The 12,325-nt window shown below is 37.8% G+C and overlaps 1 protein-coding gene across 1 annotated transcript; it reads left to right on the top strand.

The window, feature by feature from the left end:
• The first annotated feature begins 203 nt into the window (after positions 1-203).
• On the top strand, positions 204-8,543 carry LOC140182278 (uncharacterized). Its single transcript, XM_072228431.1, has 2 exons — positions 204-249; positions 8,194-8,543. The coding sequence occupies exons 1-2, from the start codon at positions 204-206 to the stop codon at positions 8,541-8,543; spliced, it is 396 nt and encodes a 131-aa protein (XP_072084532.1).
• Positions 8,544-12,325: the final 3,782 nt, after the last annotated feature.

The following is a 12,325-nucleotide window of genomic DNA, read 5'->3' as shown; positions in this document are numbered from 1 at the left end:
ATGTTGAAATAGTAATGGCAGAAACACACGAAGGAGTATGCGGAAACCATATTGGTGGCCGAGCTCTATCAGCCAAGATATTGCGAACAGGATACTACTAGCCAACAATAAAAAGATATTGCATGACCAAAGTGAGAACATGCGACAACTGCCAGAAGCATGCTAATGTCTCAACGACACCCACCGAGAAGCTATTTCGATAGATGGGGACTAGATATCCTCGGCCCCTTCCTGAAAGTGCCAGGACAGGTAAAGTTTCTCTTGGTATCAATAGATTACTTTTCCAAATGGATTGAAGCACAACTCCTGGCACGTATCACGGCCGAAAAGGTAAGGTCTTTCCTTTGGAAAAACATCATATGTCGTTACGACATACCAAGGGAAATAATTTCCGACAATGGAAGGCAATTCACAGACCATAACCTCGCTACTTTTTTACAAAACTTCAACATTAAACACCATTTTAGTTCGGTCGAACATCCTCAAACAAATAGCCAGGTAGAATCAGCTAACATAGTTATTTTGCAGGCCCTAAAAAAGAAGTTAGATGATGTAAAAAGTGAATGGGCAGACCTCGTACCAGAAGTCCTCTGGGGGTATGATAAACCACTATTTTATGGTTTATCTTGTGCTCAATTGAGTGGTTTTTATCAATTCTTTACCCACTTATTCATACTATTTGCATGGTTTCACATTTACCTTCCTAATTATGTGCTTTGATTGAAAACATGCTTCTTTGGCCTTAAGTTCCCTATATTTAATCCTCTTTTATTACCATTAGATGCCTTGATATGTGTGTTAAGTGGTTTCAGAGATTACAGGGCAGGAATGGCTCAGAGGATAGAAAGGAAGCATGCAAAAGTGGAAGGAATACAAGAAGTTGGAGAAACTCCTAAGCTGTCCAGCCTGACCTCTTCGCACTCAAACGACTATAACTTTAGCTACAGAGGTCCAAATGACACGGTTCTAGTTACGTTGAAAACCTAATGTCTGAGGCTTCGATTTGATATATAATATGCCATAGTTTCCCTGATGATAGGTGACACGAATGCATCATCCACGTGGCCACGTCGCAGTGACGGAAAATCAGCATGTTTGAATTCGCAACCAGCGAATTCTGGATTGTTTCTGACCCAGTTTGCGGCCCAGAAAACACAGATTAGAGGCTATAAAGTGGGAGAATGCATCCATTCATAAACAGGCTTTCACATTCACAATTTTAGGAGTAGATGTAGTTTTTAGGGAGAGAGGTTCTCTCCTCTCTCTTAGGATTAGGATTTAGGACTTCTCTTAGTTTTAGGAGTGACTCTCAATCCCAGGTACTTTATTTTTTATTTATTCTTCCAATTTAGTTTATAAACTCTTCATGTTAGATTATAATTTCCCTTATTAATGTTATTTGAGGTATTTCAATTCATGATTACTCCCTTTAATTTATGTTATTGTTGCTTTACATCTGAAGGCATTTTTATTCCAGCAAATTTACTTTTTCCTCTTTTGGTCTTGGTTAAGAAAGCAGTAACTCAGGAGTTATCTTATCTCAACATAATTGATAATTGTTATCTTTGCTAATTGAACTGAGCTTCAATAATCCCAAAATTTTCTTAGGAAATAAATAGGATTCGAAGATCAAACTAATTAGTCCCTTGACTTTCCTTTACTTTAGTAAGGGTTGACTAAGTGGAATTAAGATTTAACTTTCATTGTTATTGATAAGAATAACTAAGTCTGAACTTCCAATTTCTCATACCTTGCCAAAAGTTTATTTTACAGTTATTTATTTATTTTATTTGTCATTTAAATATATCTGTGCTCATTGCCCAAGCTCCAAAACCCCCAATTTACAAGACTCATAACCAATAATAAGAACATACCTCCCTGCAATTCCTTGAGAAGACAACCCGAGGTTTAAATACTCGGTTATCAATTTAAAAGGGGTTTGTTACTTGTGACAACCAACACGTTTGTATGAAAGGAATTTTGAAGGTTTAGAAACTATACTTGCAACGAGGGTTTATCCGCAATTTCTAGACCACGCAAAAGTTCTCTCATCAAAATGGCGTCATTGCCGGGGAGTTGCAAACGTGTGCCTTATTATTGGTTATTGTAAATATTTTATTTTTGCTTGTTTATTTGTTTTTATTTTTGTTTTTATTTTTGCTTTTTCTTAATTTAAGAGGTTATTGGTTTTTATTTTAAATTTTTTATTTTATCTTATCTTATTTCAAAAATCAAATTTCAAAACTCAAATTAAAAAAAAATTTCAAAATTTCAAATTTCAAATTTCAAAAATTTAAAATTCAAATTTTAAAATTCAATTTTCAAATTCAAAATTTAAATAACCTTTTAATTTAAAATTTTATTTTTATTTTCGTTTTTAATTTTTATTTACTACTATGAACTCTCATCCCTTTGGCTATGAGTCTGGTTACAATTATATTGCAGGAAGAGGAAATTACAAGGAGAACAGACATCAAGGTTGGAACAATCAAAGATGGGAAGAGCCACAAGGATTTGATCAACCCTCATGGCAACAACCACCTCCAATGGACTATCAACAACCACCACCATATGCCTATGAACCCTTTCCTCAACATGACTTTGGACCACCATACTCACAAGCCCTTTTCCACCATTCACCTCCATATGACCCTAACCCACATCCACCATACCAACCACCTTATGAGCCAAATGAACCATACATAGAACCACCACCTTTCCAACACAACTACTCTCATGAACCACCATCTCAATATTCACCATCTCCATATCATTATTAAGATGAACCACCTTCCTATTATGAACCCTCTCTCCCAACCAATGAATCCTCACATCCATCCCAACCTCCAATGGATGACAGACTTCATGTTATTCTTCAAAGGCAAGAAAGGATGAATAAGAGTGTGCAAAATTTCGCGGCCGCCTTCGGCGAGTTAATAAATATAATAGCTTCCCAATATCTGAGCACTCAAAGAACTCTCATGGCTACATGTGGAGAATCAAAAGAAGAGCAAAGTATGAAGGAAACACTAGAAACTTCGGTGGACAATGAGGAACATGGCTTTGTATTGGAACAAGTGGAGGAAGCCATAATAGTTGCAGAGGAAGAAGTGGTTGAAGACTTAAGAGATGCTAAACCTCCATGGGAAAGTCAAGACATAGAACCTCCTTCCAAAACGGTTGCATTTGATGTTGAGGAGGGTGTACAACCTCCAAGGCATGTCATGGTTAAAGACTTGGAAGAGGTTGATCAAGAGATGGAGATTCAAGAGAAAGAGGTTGAAATCAAAGAAGTTTGCAAAAAGGTGGAAGTTGTCAAAGAGCACAAGGGAGTGGAGCTTGAAATCACCATGCCAAAGTTATTAGAGACCCCTCCCCCTAAGTTGCCATCATCCTTCACAACATTCAAGTGGGTAAAATTCATATCCCTTAACTTTCTAATTCCACTTGAATATGGGCTATTGGAGACGGATGGTCAACTTAGAACTCTTTGTGGAATTAAGAGTAAGAGGAAGATGGTCAGTGGTAAGAACTGTCCTGCAAGGTTCATTATGGTTAGAAGCTTTAAGTTTAAACGCAAAGGTTGGTGTAAAGCTCAATTGAATGGGTCTAGGAAGTTGTTTGGACGCTTCAGTGAGAATTCTAAAGCTGAACCACCCGGATGGAATCATGATAATCAACTTGAAGACGGGTGCAAAAGCAAGATTTGGGACCCCGGAATTCATTCCGGCAATCAACACTCTTGGGGTCTTGTAACTTGCTTTAACTTACTTGAAGGCTTTCTGCGCCTAGTTTGGGATCCCAGAGGACACTGGAAGTACAAACATTGGTGGAGATTCCTGGATGAGTTCAAACATAAGCCACCATAACAGGGAGCTCACCAAATGTCCAACTTAAAGACTTTAACTAAAAGTGCTAGGTGGGAGACAACCCACCATGGTATGATCGTTCCTTTTTCACTTTTATTTAGTTTTATTTATTTTCGAGTTTTATTTTATTTTATTATATTGAACCTGGAGTTTTGCATCACATTCATATATAACACTACATTCTGCATATTTTTTTCAGATTCAAAAAAAAAAAAACACGCACGTGACGCGGCAGCGTCGCTGACGCGTCCGCGTCACTAGTGCAATGGAAAGAAAAGAAAACGAACAGAAAGTCACGCGAGAGCGTGGCTGGAGGCGTGCCAGTGGCACAAATCGTCCCACGCGACTGCATCGCTGATGCGACCGCGTCATATGGGAATAATGGCCTCCCACGCGACCGCGTGCCCCACGCGGCCGCGTGACCAAGATTTCGACGTCAAAGTGGTGCACACCCGAAAGTTGTGCGAGAGTGGTGCTGGATTGGTGCTGAACGCATAATCCTTCCCACGCGACCGCGTCATATTCCTTTAAAGCCCACTCACGCGATCGCATGCCCATGCGATCGCGTCACTTAAAATTTGGCACTAATATGATTTTGAACAGAGAGTTGTGCGAGCGCGAGGCTAGCATAAACTGTGTCACGCGACCGCGTGACCGACGCGACCGCGTCAATCCTTATAAGTGCAAGTCACGCGACTACGTGCCCCACGCGTCCGCGTCGATTGCGTCGCACCAAATATCTTATCTTTTCTCCCCCAATCCTAATTTTTCCTCCCTCCTTTCTTACTTACTTCTTCTTCCCTTCTTTCCCTTCTCATTCTTCTTATCTTTTATTTTATTTTACTTAATTTATTTGCATATTTTATTCATTGCATCTTAATTTTGTGCATATTTTTGTTTTCTTTTCTAAATTCATTATTTTTCCTTTGTTGTTAAAATTTTCCTATTTAACTGTTGCATCTTCTCTTGAATTATTTTGGGTGCTTAGTGACTTGTTTTATTCTGGATAGGTAATATTATTTATATCAATGCCAATCTTTTATATCTGTATTACTTTTACATTGACATGAATTTTTATTATCTCTCCTTACCCACACTCTCTTCCCTATTTTTGCAAATTTTTGCATTCCTGATTTGCCATGTACTTCTACTGTTTTCTCATTTGCATGTTGTAGCTACCATGTAATTGAGACCCTTATTATCTGGCATTAACACCCATATTTTATTTATTTTCTATCTTTATTTTTGGGTTACTTTTTCTTTTCCCTCTTCTTTCAGGATGGCCACCACGAAGGGAGCGAAAAAACTTCTTAAGGGGAGACAAACAAGTCCATCTGCACAATCCTTGGAGAAAAGCGTCAGTTGGAACAACCCATCCACTTGCACATCTTAGCATGCACCGAGGACGGTGCAATCTTTAAGTGTGGGGAGGTCGATACCGATCTCCATGGGTTAGTTACTCTTCTATCTCAACACCAATGGTTTATTTTCCTTGTTAGTTATTACATTTGCATGTTTGATTGCATGATTATTTGATTTTGTGCATATTTTACCACTTGGTTGAAGTAAAATTTTCTTTTTCAAGAAACCTTTTAGAGCATTTCACTAATTTGAATAAAATTTAATGTTACACTTGTTTGAAGAAATATTATACTGGAACATGGTTTAGAGCTCGAACACACAAAACCAGTGAGATTTTGAGCCTATTTGAATTGGTTGCATTTTACCAACCAATATTTTATTTTTGGTGTGTGTTTTTCTCTCTAAAATTGTGATCTTTGTCTTGCTTAATTCTATATTTCCATTATTTGATGTATGCATACACTTACATGATTGAGGCCTTTGTTTCACTGAGCTTACATACCCATATGGCCTTAACCTTTCATTATCCTTTGCAAACCAATTTGAGCCTATTTTATCCCTTTTATTCTTTACTTTAGCACATCATTAACTCTAAGCGGAAAACAATATTGTCCTTAATTTGAATCCTTGGTTAGCTTAGACTAGTGAAAGTGCTTATGATTTAAGTGTGGAAAAAGTGGGTTTGGAAACATTTGGTTTAAGAATTGGGTGTTATATATCTTTATGAAAATGTGAAAAAAAATGTTTAGGATATGTTCATGTATTCAATAATTTAATCATATGCACTGAGAAAAACCAAAGAAAAAAAAGATGAAAAAGAGAAAAAGAAAAGAAAAAGAGCAAATAAGTGAAAGGGGACAAAATGCCCCAAAGTAAATGTTGGTAGCAATGCATATGAGTTGTACTCAAATCAGGATGCATGAATATGTGAAAAACATGGTTAATGGATAGTTAGACGTGGTATTATGATTAGATGGATTGTCTAAAGTTAGGTGGAAAGTTTAAAGTTAATTAAGGATTCAGATTTTAGTCCACTTGGCCAAATACAATCCTACCTTGACCCTAACCCCATTACAACCCTTAAAAGACCTCTTGATATGTGTATCTGTGCATTAAATTTATGTTGATTGTTAGATGAAGAGCAAGTCTTAGAAAGCAAGGTTAGTGGAGAATTGAGAGAATCGAACCTAAAACACTTGAGTGATTAGAGTGCATACATTTCTAGTGAGGGTTCGATGCTCGATTCTTTGTTCTCGGCTTTCATGAGCTATTTTCTTCTTGCAAGTCTATTTGTATTTCATTTTCATGATTTGAATTAGTGAAATCCAGTTCATATTTCTTCTTGAAAGATTTGTTTACTTTTAACTAAGTAGGTAGAAACATTTTGCATGTAGTTGCATTCATATAAATAGGTTGCATTTCATATTAATCTACCATTCCTCTTCATCTTTATAGCTTCTCTTGAGCTTAGCATGAGGACATGCTAGTGTTTAAGTGTGGGGAGGTTGATAAACCACTATTTTATGGTTTATATTGTGCTCAATTGAGTGGTTTTTATCAATTCTTTACCCACTTATTCATACTATTTGCATGGTTTCACATTTACCTTCCTAATTATGTGCTTTGATTGAAAACATACTTTTTTGGCCTTAAGTTTCCTATATTTAATCCTCTTTTATTACCATTAGATGCCTTGATATGTGTGTTTAGTGGTTTCAGAGATTACAGGGCAGGAATGGCTCAGAGGATAGAAAGGAAGCATGCAAAAGTGGAAGGAATACAAGAAGTTGGAGAAACTGCTAAGCTGTCCAACTTGACCTCTTCGCACTCAAACGGCTATAACTTTAGCTACAGAGGTCCAAATGATGCGGTTCCAGTTACGTTGGAAAGCTAACGTCCGGGGCTTCAATTTGATATATAATATGCCATAGTTTCTCTGACGATAGGCGACGCGAACGCGTCATCCACGCGACCGCGTCATAGTGACGGAAAATCAGCATGTTTGAATTCGCAACCAGCGAATTCTTGGCTGTTTCTGACCCAGTTTGCGGCCCAGAAAATACAGATTAGAGGCTATAAAGTGGGGAAATACATCCATTCATAAACAGGCTTTCACATTCACAATTTTAGGAGTAGATGTAGTTTTTAGGGAGAGAGGTTCTCTCCTCTCTCTTAGGATTAGGATTTAGGACTTCTCTTAGTTTTAGGAGTAACTCTCAATCCCATGTTCTTTATTTTTTATTTATTCTTCCAATTTAGTTTATGAACTCTTCATGTTAGATTATAATTTCCCTTATTAATGTTATTTGAAGTATTTCAATTCATGATTGCTCCCTTTAATTTATGTTATTGTTGCTTTACATCTGAAGGCATTTTTATTCCAGCAAATTTACTTTTTCCTCTTTTGGTCTTGGTTAAGAAAGCAGTAACTCAAGAGTTATCTTATCTCAACATAATTGATAACTGTTATCTTTGCTAATTGAACTGAGCTTCAATAATCCCAACCTTTTCTTAGGAAATAAATAGGATTCGAAGATCAAACTAATTAGTCCCTTGACTTTCCTTTACTTTAGTAAGGGTTGACTAAGTGGAATTAAGATTCAACTTTCATTGTTATTGATAAGAATAACTAAGTCTGAACTTCCAATTTCTCATACCTTGCCAAAAGTTTATTTTATAGTTATTTATTTATTTTATTTGTCATTTAAATATATCTGTGCTCATTGCCCAAGCTCCAAAACCCCCAATTTACAAGACTCATAACCAATAATAAGAACATACCTCCCTGCAATTCCTTGAGAAGACGACCCGAGGTTTAAATACTCGGTTATCAATTTAAAAGGGGTTTGTTACTTGTGACAACCAACACGTTTGTATGAAAGGACTTTTGAAGGTTTAGAAACTATACTTGCAACGAGGGTTTATCCGCAATTTCTAGACCACGCAAAATTTCTCTCATCAGGATACAAAACGACAATCCAGTCAGCAATAGGAGAAACCCCATTCAAACTAGTGTACGGGGCCGAGGCCCTCATACCCGTAGAAGTCGGAACGACTAGCTTGAGAGCTGAGCTATACGATGCAAGCAAAAACAACAACAAACGGCTAGCAGACCTAGACCTAATCGACGAAGAAAGGGAGATAGCAATAATAAAACAACTAGCAATGAAGCAGTTCATACAAAAGCGACACAACAAAAAGGTCAACCCGAGGACGTTCGAAGAAGGAGAACTTGTCCTCAGAAAGACAGAAGAGGCAAGGAAACCACAAATACATGGAAAGTTAGCAGCAAATTGGGAGGGCCCGTTCTGAATTTCTAAAGTGCTCGGCAAGGGAGCTTATCAACTAGAAACATTACTAGCTAACCCTGTATCAGGAAACTGGAATGTATCCTCCTTGAGGAAATATCAATCATAATGTACATCAAAGCGGATGAAGGTACTCTTTTTCCCATTTTGAGGTTTTATCCCGATAAAAAAGGGTTTTACTCAAAAGGGTTTTAATGAGGCCGGACGCCTTACCCAGTCAAGTCAACGTGATAAATTCAAACACTAAACAACAGATATATTCTACTATGACTATGATTCGTAAAGCCGCGGCAATACCAAATATGTATCCAAACATACGCATATACAAACATACATATAAAGTGAAAATAGATCAGCCGAGCTTCATACTCGGCAAAAGTCTTAACAAACAAAACAGTCATAATCAGTCAAAATACACAAAACAAACTTCCAAAACGTCAGCAAAACAATCAAACCCCAAAAGCACTATTCTATCTTATCCCCGATACTTGAACTATCACTTTGTTTGTCAGCTTCATCGTCAATCAGCTCGCCATTAATAATGATCTTCGTCGCATCAAGTTTGGATGCATCAACCTCAGGGAACAGAGCTCGGACTTGATATGAAGCTCGCTCGAAACCCTGAGCAAAAGCTTCATACACCTCACCTTCTAACTCTTTCACTCGAGCTACCAAATGACCATTATCAGATTTCAAAACCTTACCAGCCTCAACCACTGCACCATGAAGACGCCTCTCCTCGGCAAGTTCATCCTCCTTCCCTTTCAAAGAAGAAGAAAGCTCAATAATCCTCTTCTCTTTCTCTTGAATGGCAGCAGAAAGCTCAGAGATATCAACAGAATCCTTAACTTCAGATTCAACAGCAAGCTCTTGAAACCTTCCAATAGCAACAAGCCGAGCACCAATAACCTGTGACAAAAGCCATAAGAATCAGAAGCATTACACATAAAGGTAAACATGAACAAAGAGGCCAAAATTACCTAAAGAAAATGACTCATCCCAGGGCGACCAACCTCTTCAATCATCTTAAAGTCATCAGGGAACCGACAAACCTCGTCGGCAAGAGTAGCGAAAGGAAAGAACCTCGACCATAAAGACCTCATGTTATCATCCTCACGGTAGACATGAAGCCTCTTCTGAGACTCATACGCCGCTTCCACAATAGAAAGGGCAGGAGAATTCTCTTCCTTACTCTCAGCCTTCTCAGCACGAGTCTTAGGCCTTTTTCTCTTCAGACGAGGATTGGCCACAGTTTGAGCAACAGCATCACCACCCTTACCCGCATTAGTCTTTGACCCTTCTTTCTCGTTTTTCTTCCTTTGAGTGAAAAACGACTTCAGTCCAGTAGTGGTGATAGTGGGGGCTTTTTCAGCTGCAAACAAAACCACAAAAACAAAGAACGTCAGTAACAACCATGCCACCATACCAGGAAACAAGGCTAAAACTATTTACCTAGATAATCCAAAACGGCCTCCTTATCTGAGTCCCACTTCAACAAATCCACAACAGACAACAACCCTATCGACTCCTCTAATAAAAAGTCCAATACAACATTGTCATCAAAAACCCCATCATCAACATCAAGCACCTGGGCAGGCTCGGGAGACCAAGAAAGGGGGAATCTCTCCTCTAAGAACTCATTCAAATAAAAAGGAAACTCATCTTCGACACTTCTAACCTTGACAAACATTGTTTTAAAATCTTTGAACGACGACTTATACAAGGAAAACACTGACCGACGCGGATGGCTATTAAGGTTTACCCACAAACCACGCCTGACCCCCTTTGATTGAAACAAGGAAAAGAAAACCCTCAAGGAAGGAGGATGCTCCAGAATGCTCATCAGGATCTCAAAAGCACGAACAAAACCCTAAGAGTTAGGATGTAACTGGGAAGGAGCACAATTCAACCAAAACAACACACCACATTCAAAATTCGTAAAAGGGAACCTGACACCAAGCTCAGTCAGAAAGCAAGAGTAAACGTAAAAGTACGACCAACCCTCAACTCGCTCGCTGGTGCGGTAATTTACAACCACACTTACTAACCGGCAAGTGCACCGGGTCGTACCAAGTAATACCTTACGTGAGTAAGGGTCGATCCCACGAGGATTGATGGATTAAACAACAATAGCATTTGATAGGATTAGTTAGACAAAACAGAAAATAGTGTTGAGATGCAATATAAAAGACATTAAACAATATTAAAAATATTAAAGACAGGCAGATAAATAAGTTGGGAATAAAATATGGAGAAGATAGTTAAGGTTTCAGAGTTATCTATTTTTTCTGATTAATTTTTCTTACTAACTATTTTAATCATGTAGGATTTAATTAATGGCAAACTATGTGACTAGACCCTAATTCCTTAGACCTTCCTAGTCTCCTCTAAAATTCATCAACAGCCAATTCCTTGGTCAATTAATTCCAATTAGAGGGTGATAATAAAATTTCAGTTTATATGCCACAAAAATTCTAATTACCCAAAATTAAAAGGATTATATGTCACGTATCCCGTTAAGTCCAAATAATTAAAATTTAGGAGAATATGTTTTCAAGCTGTTGTTCAAGTAAAGAGCTTTTCCAAGTTTTACAGGAACTCAAATAGAAAGAGGGTCATACTTCCGTTCCACCCAAATTCATAAAATAAAGAGCGAAAACAATTCTTAAATTACAAATTCATACATAAATTAAAATAGAAAAAGTAATAAAATCAATCCATAGAAATAGACAGAGCTCCTAACCTTAACAGTGGAGGTTTAGTTGCTCATAGAAAAGAGAGAAAATTAGGATTGTCAATTATGTTCCCCTGGAATGAGGTGGAATCTCCCCAGGACCTCCACAAAGGAAGGAAAAGCTTCTTCCTTTTATAACTAATCCTAATAAATTTAAAATCTAATATCTAAAACTAAAAATCAAAATAATATATTTTCCTAATTTAAGATTTGAATTTAAATTTGAATTAATTAACAGATCTTCAACTGATGGGTGGGGACCACTTGATTTGTCCATTCTGCAGCTTTTAATATGTGATTTCTGGGCTAAGAACTGGGTCAAAACAGCCCAGACATCGCCCCCAGCGTTTTTCTACTTTTTCTGCACGTAGCGCATGTGACGCGTCCGCGTCGTCCACACGTTCGTGTCATTTGTGCAGATTCCAGTCCACGCGATCGCGTCATGCACGCGATCCCGTCATTGTGATTTCCTCCATTCCGTGCGGTCGCGTGAGCCATGCGTCCGGGTAGGTATTCGCTGCTCATCTCCTTGGCTTCTTCTCTTTCTCTGCAGAAACTCCATCAAATTCCGCCAAATGCTACCTAAAATAAACAGTATTGTACAAAACTCAAAATAGCAACTATAGTGGCTAAAATATAATTAATTCTTAATTAAATTCAACAATTTAGATGCAAATTCACTAGGAAAAGATAGACAAGATGCTCACACATCACAACACCAAACTTAAACTGTTGCTTGTCCTCAAGCAACCAACACTAATATAAGCTTAGGATGTGAATTTGCATGAGAATGAGAGTTCGATTAAGCTCATGTCTCTTCTTATAGTGGGGTTTACAACTGCAATCCTGAATAGTTTTGGCATCTCATTTTATCCTTTGAAGTTCAGAATGATTGGCATTCATAGGAACTCAGAATTCAGATAGTGTTATTGACTCTCCTAGTTTCGTATGTTGGTTCTTGAACACAGCTACTTTATGAGTTTTGGCTGTGATCCTAAGCATTTTGTTTTCCAGTATTACCACCGGATACACAAATGCCACAGACACATAAC

The sequence above is a fragment of the Arachis hypogaea genome, chromosome 19 (genome assembly GCF_003086295.3).
Source record: "Arachis hypogaea cultivar Tifrunner chromosome 19, arahy.Tifrunner.gnm2.J5K5, whole genome shotgun sequence".
Taxonomy (NCBI): Eukaryota; Viridiplantae; Streptophyta; class Magnoliopsida; order Fabales; family Fabaceae; genus Arachis; species Arachis hypogaea.
Note: the sequence above shows the minus strand (reverse complement) of the source record. Positions and strands in the feature narration are given on the sequence as shown.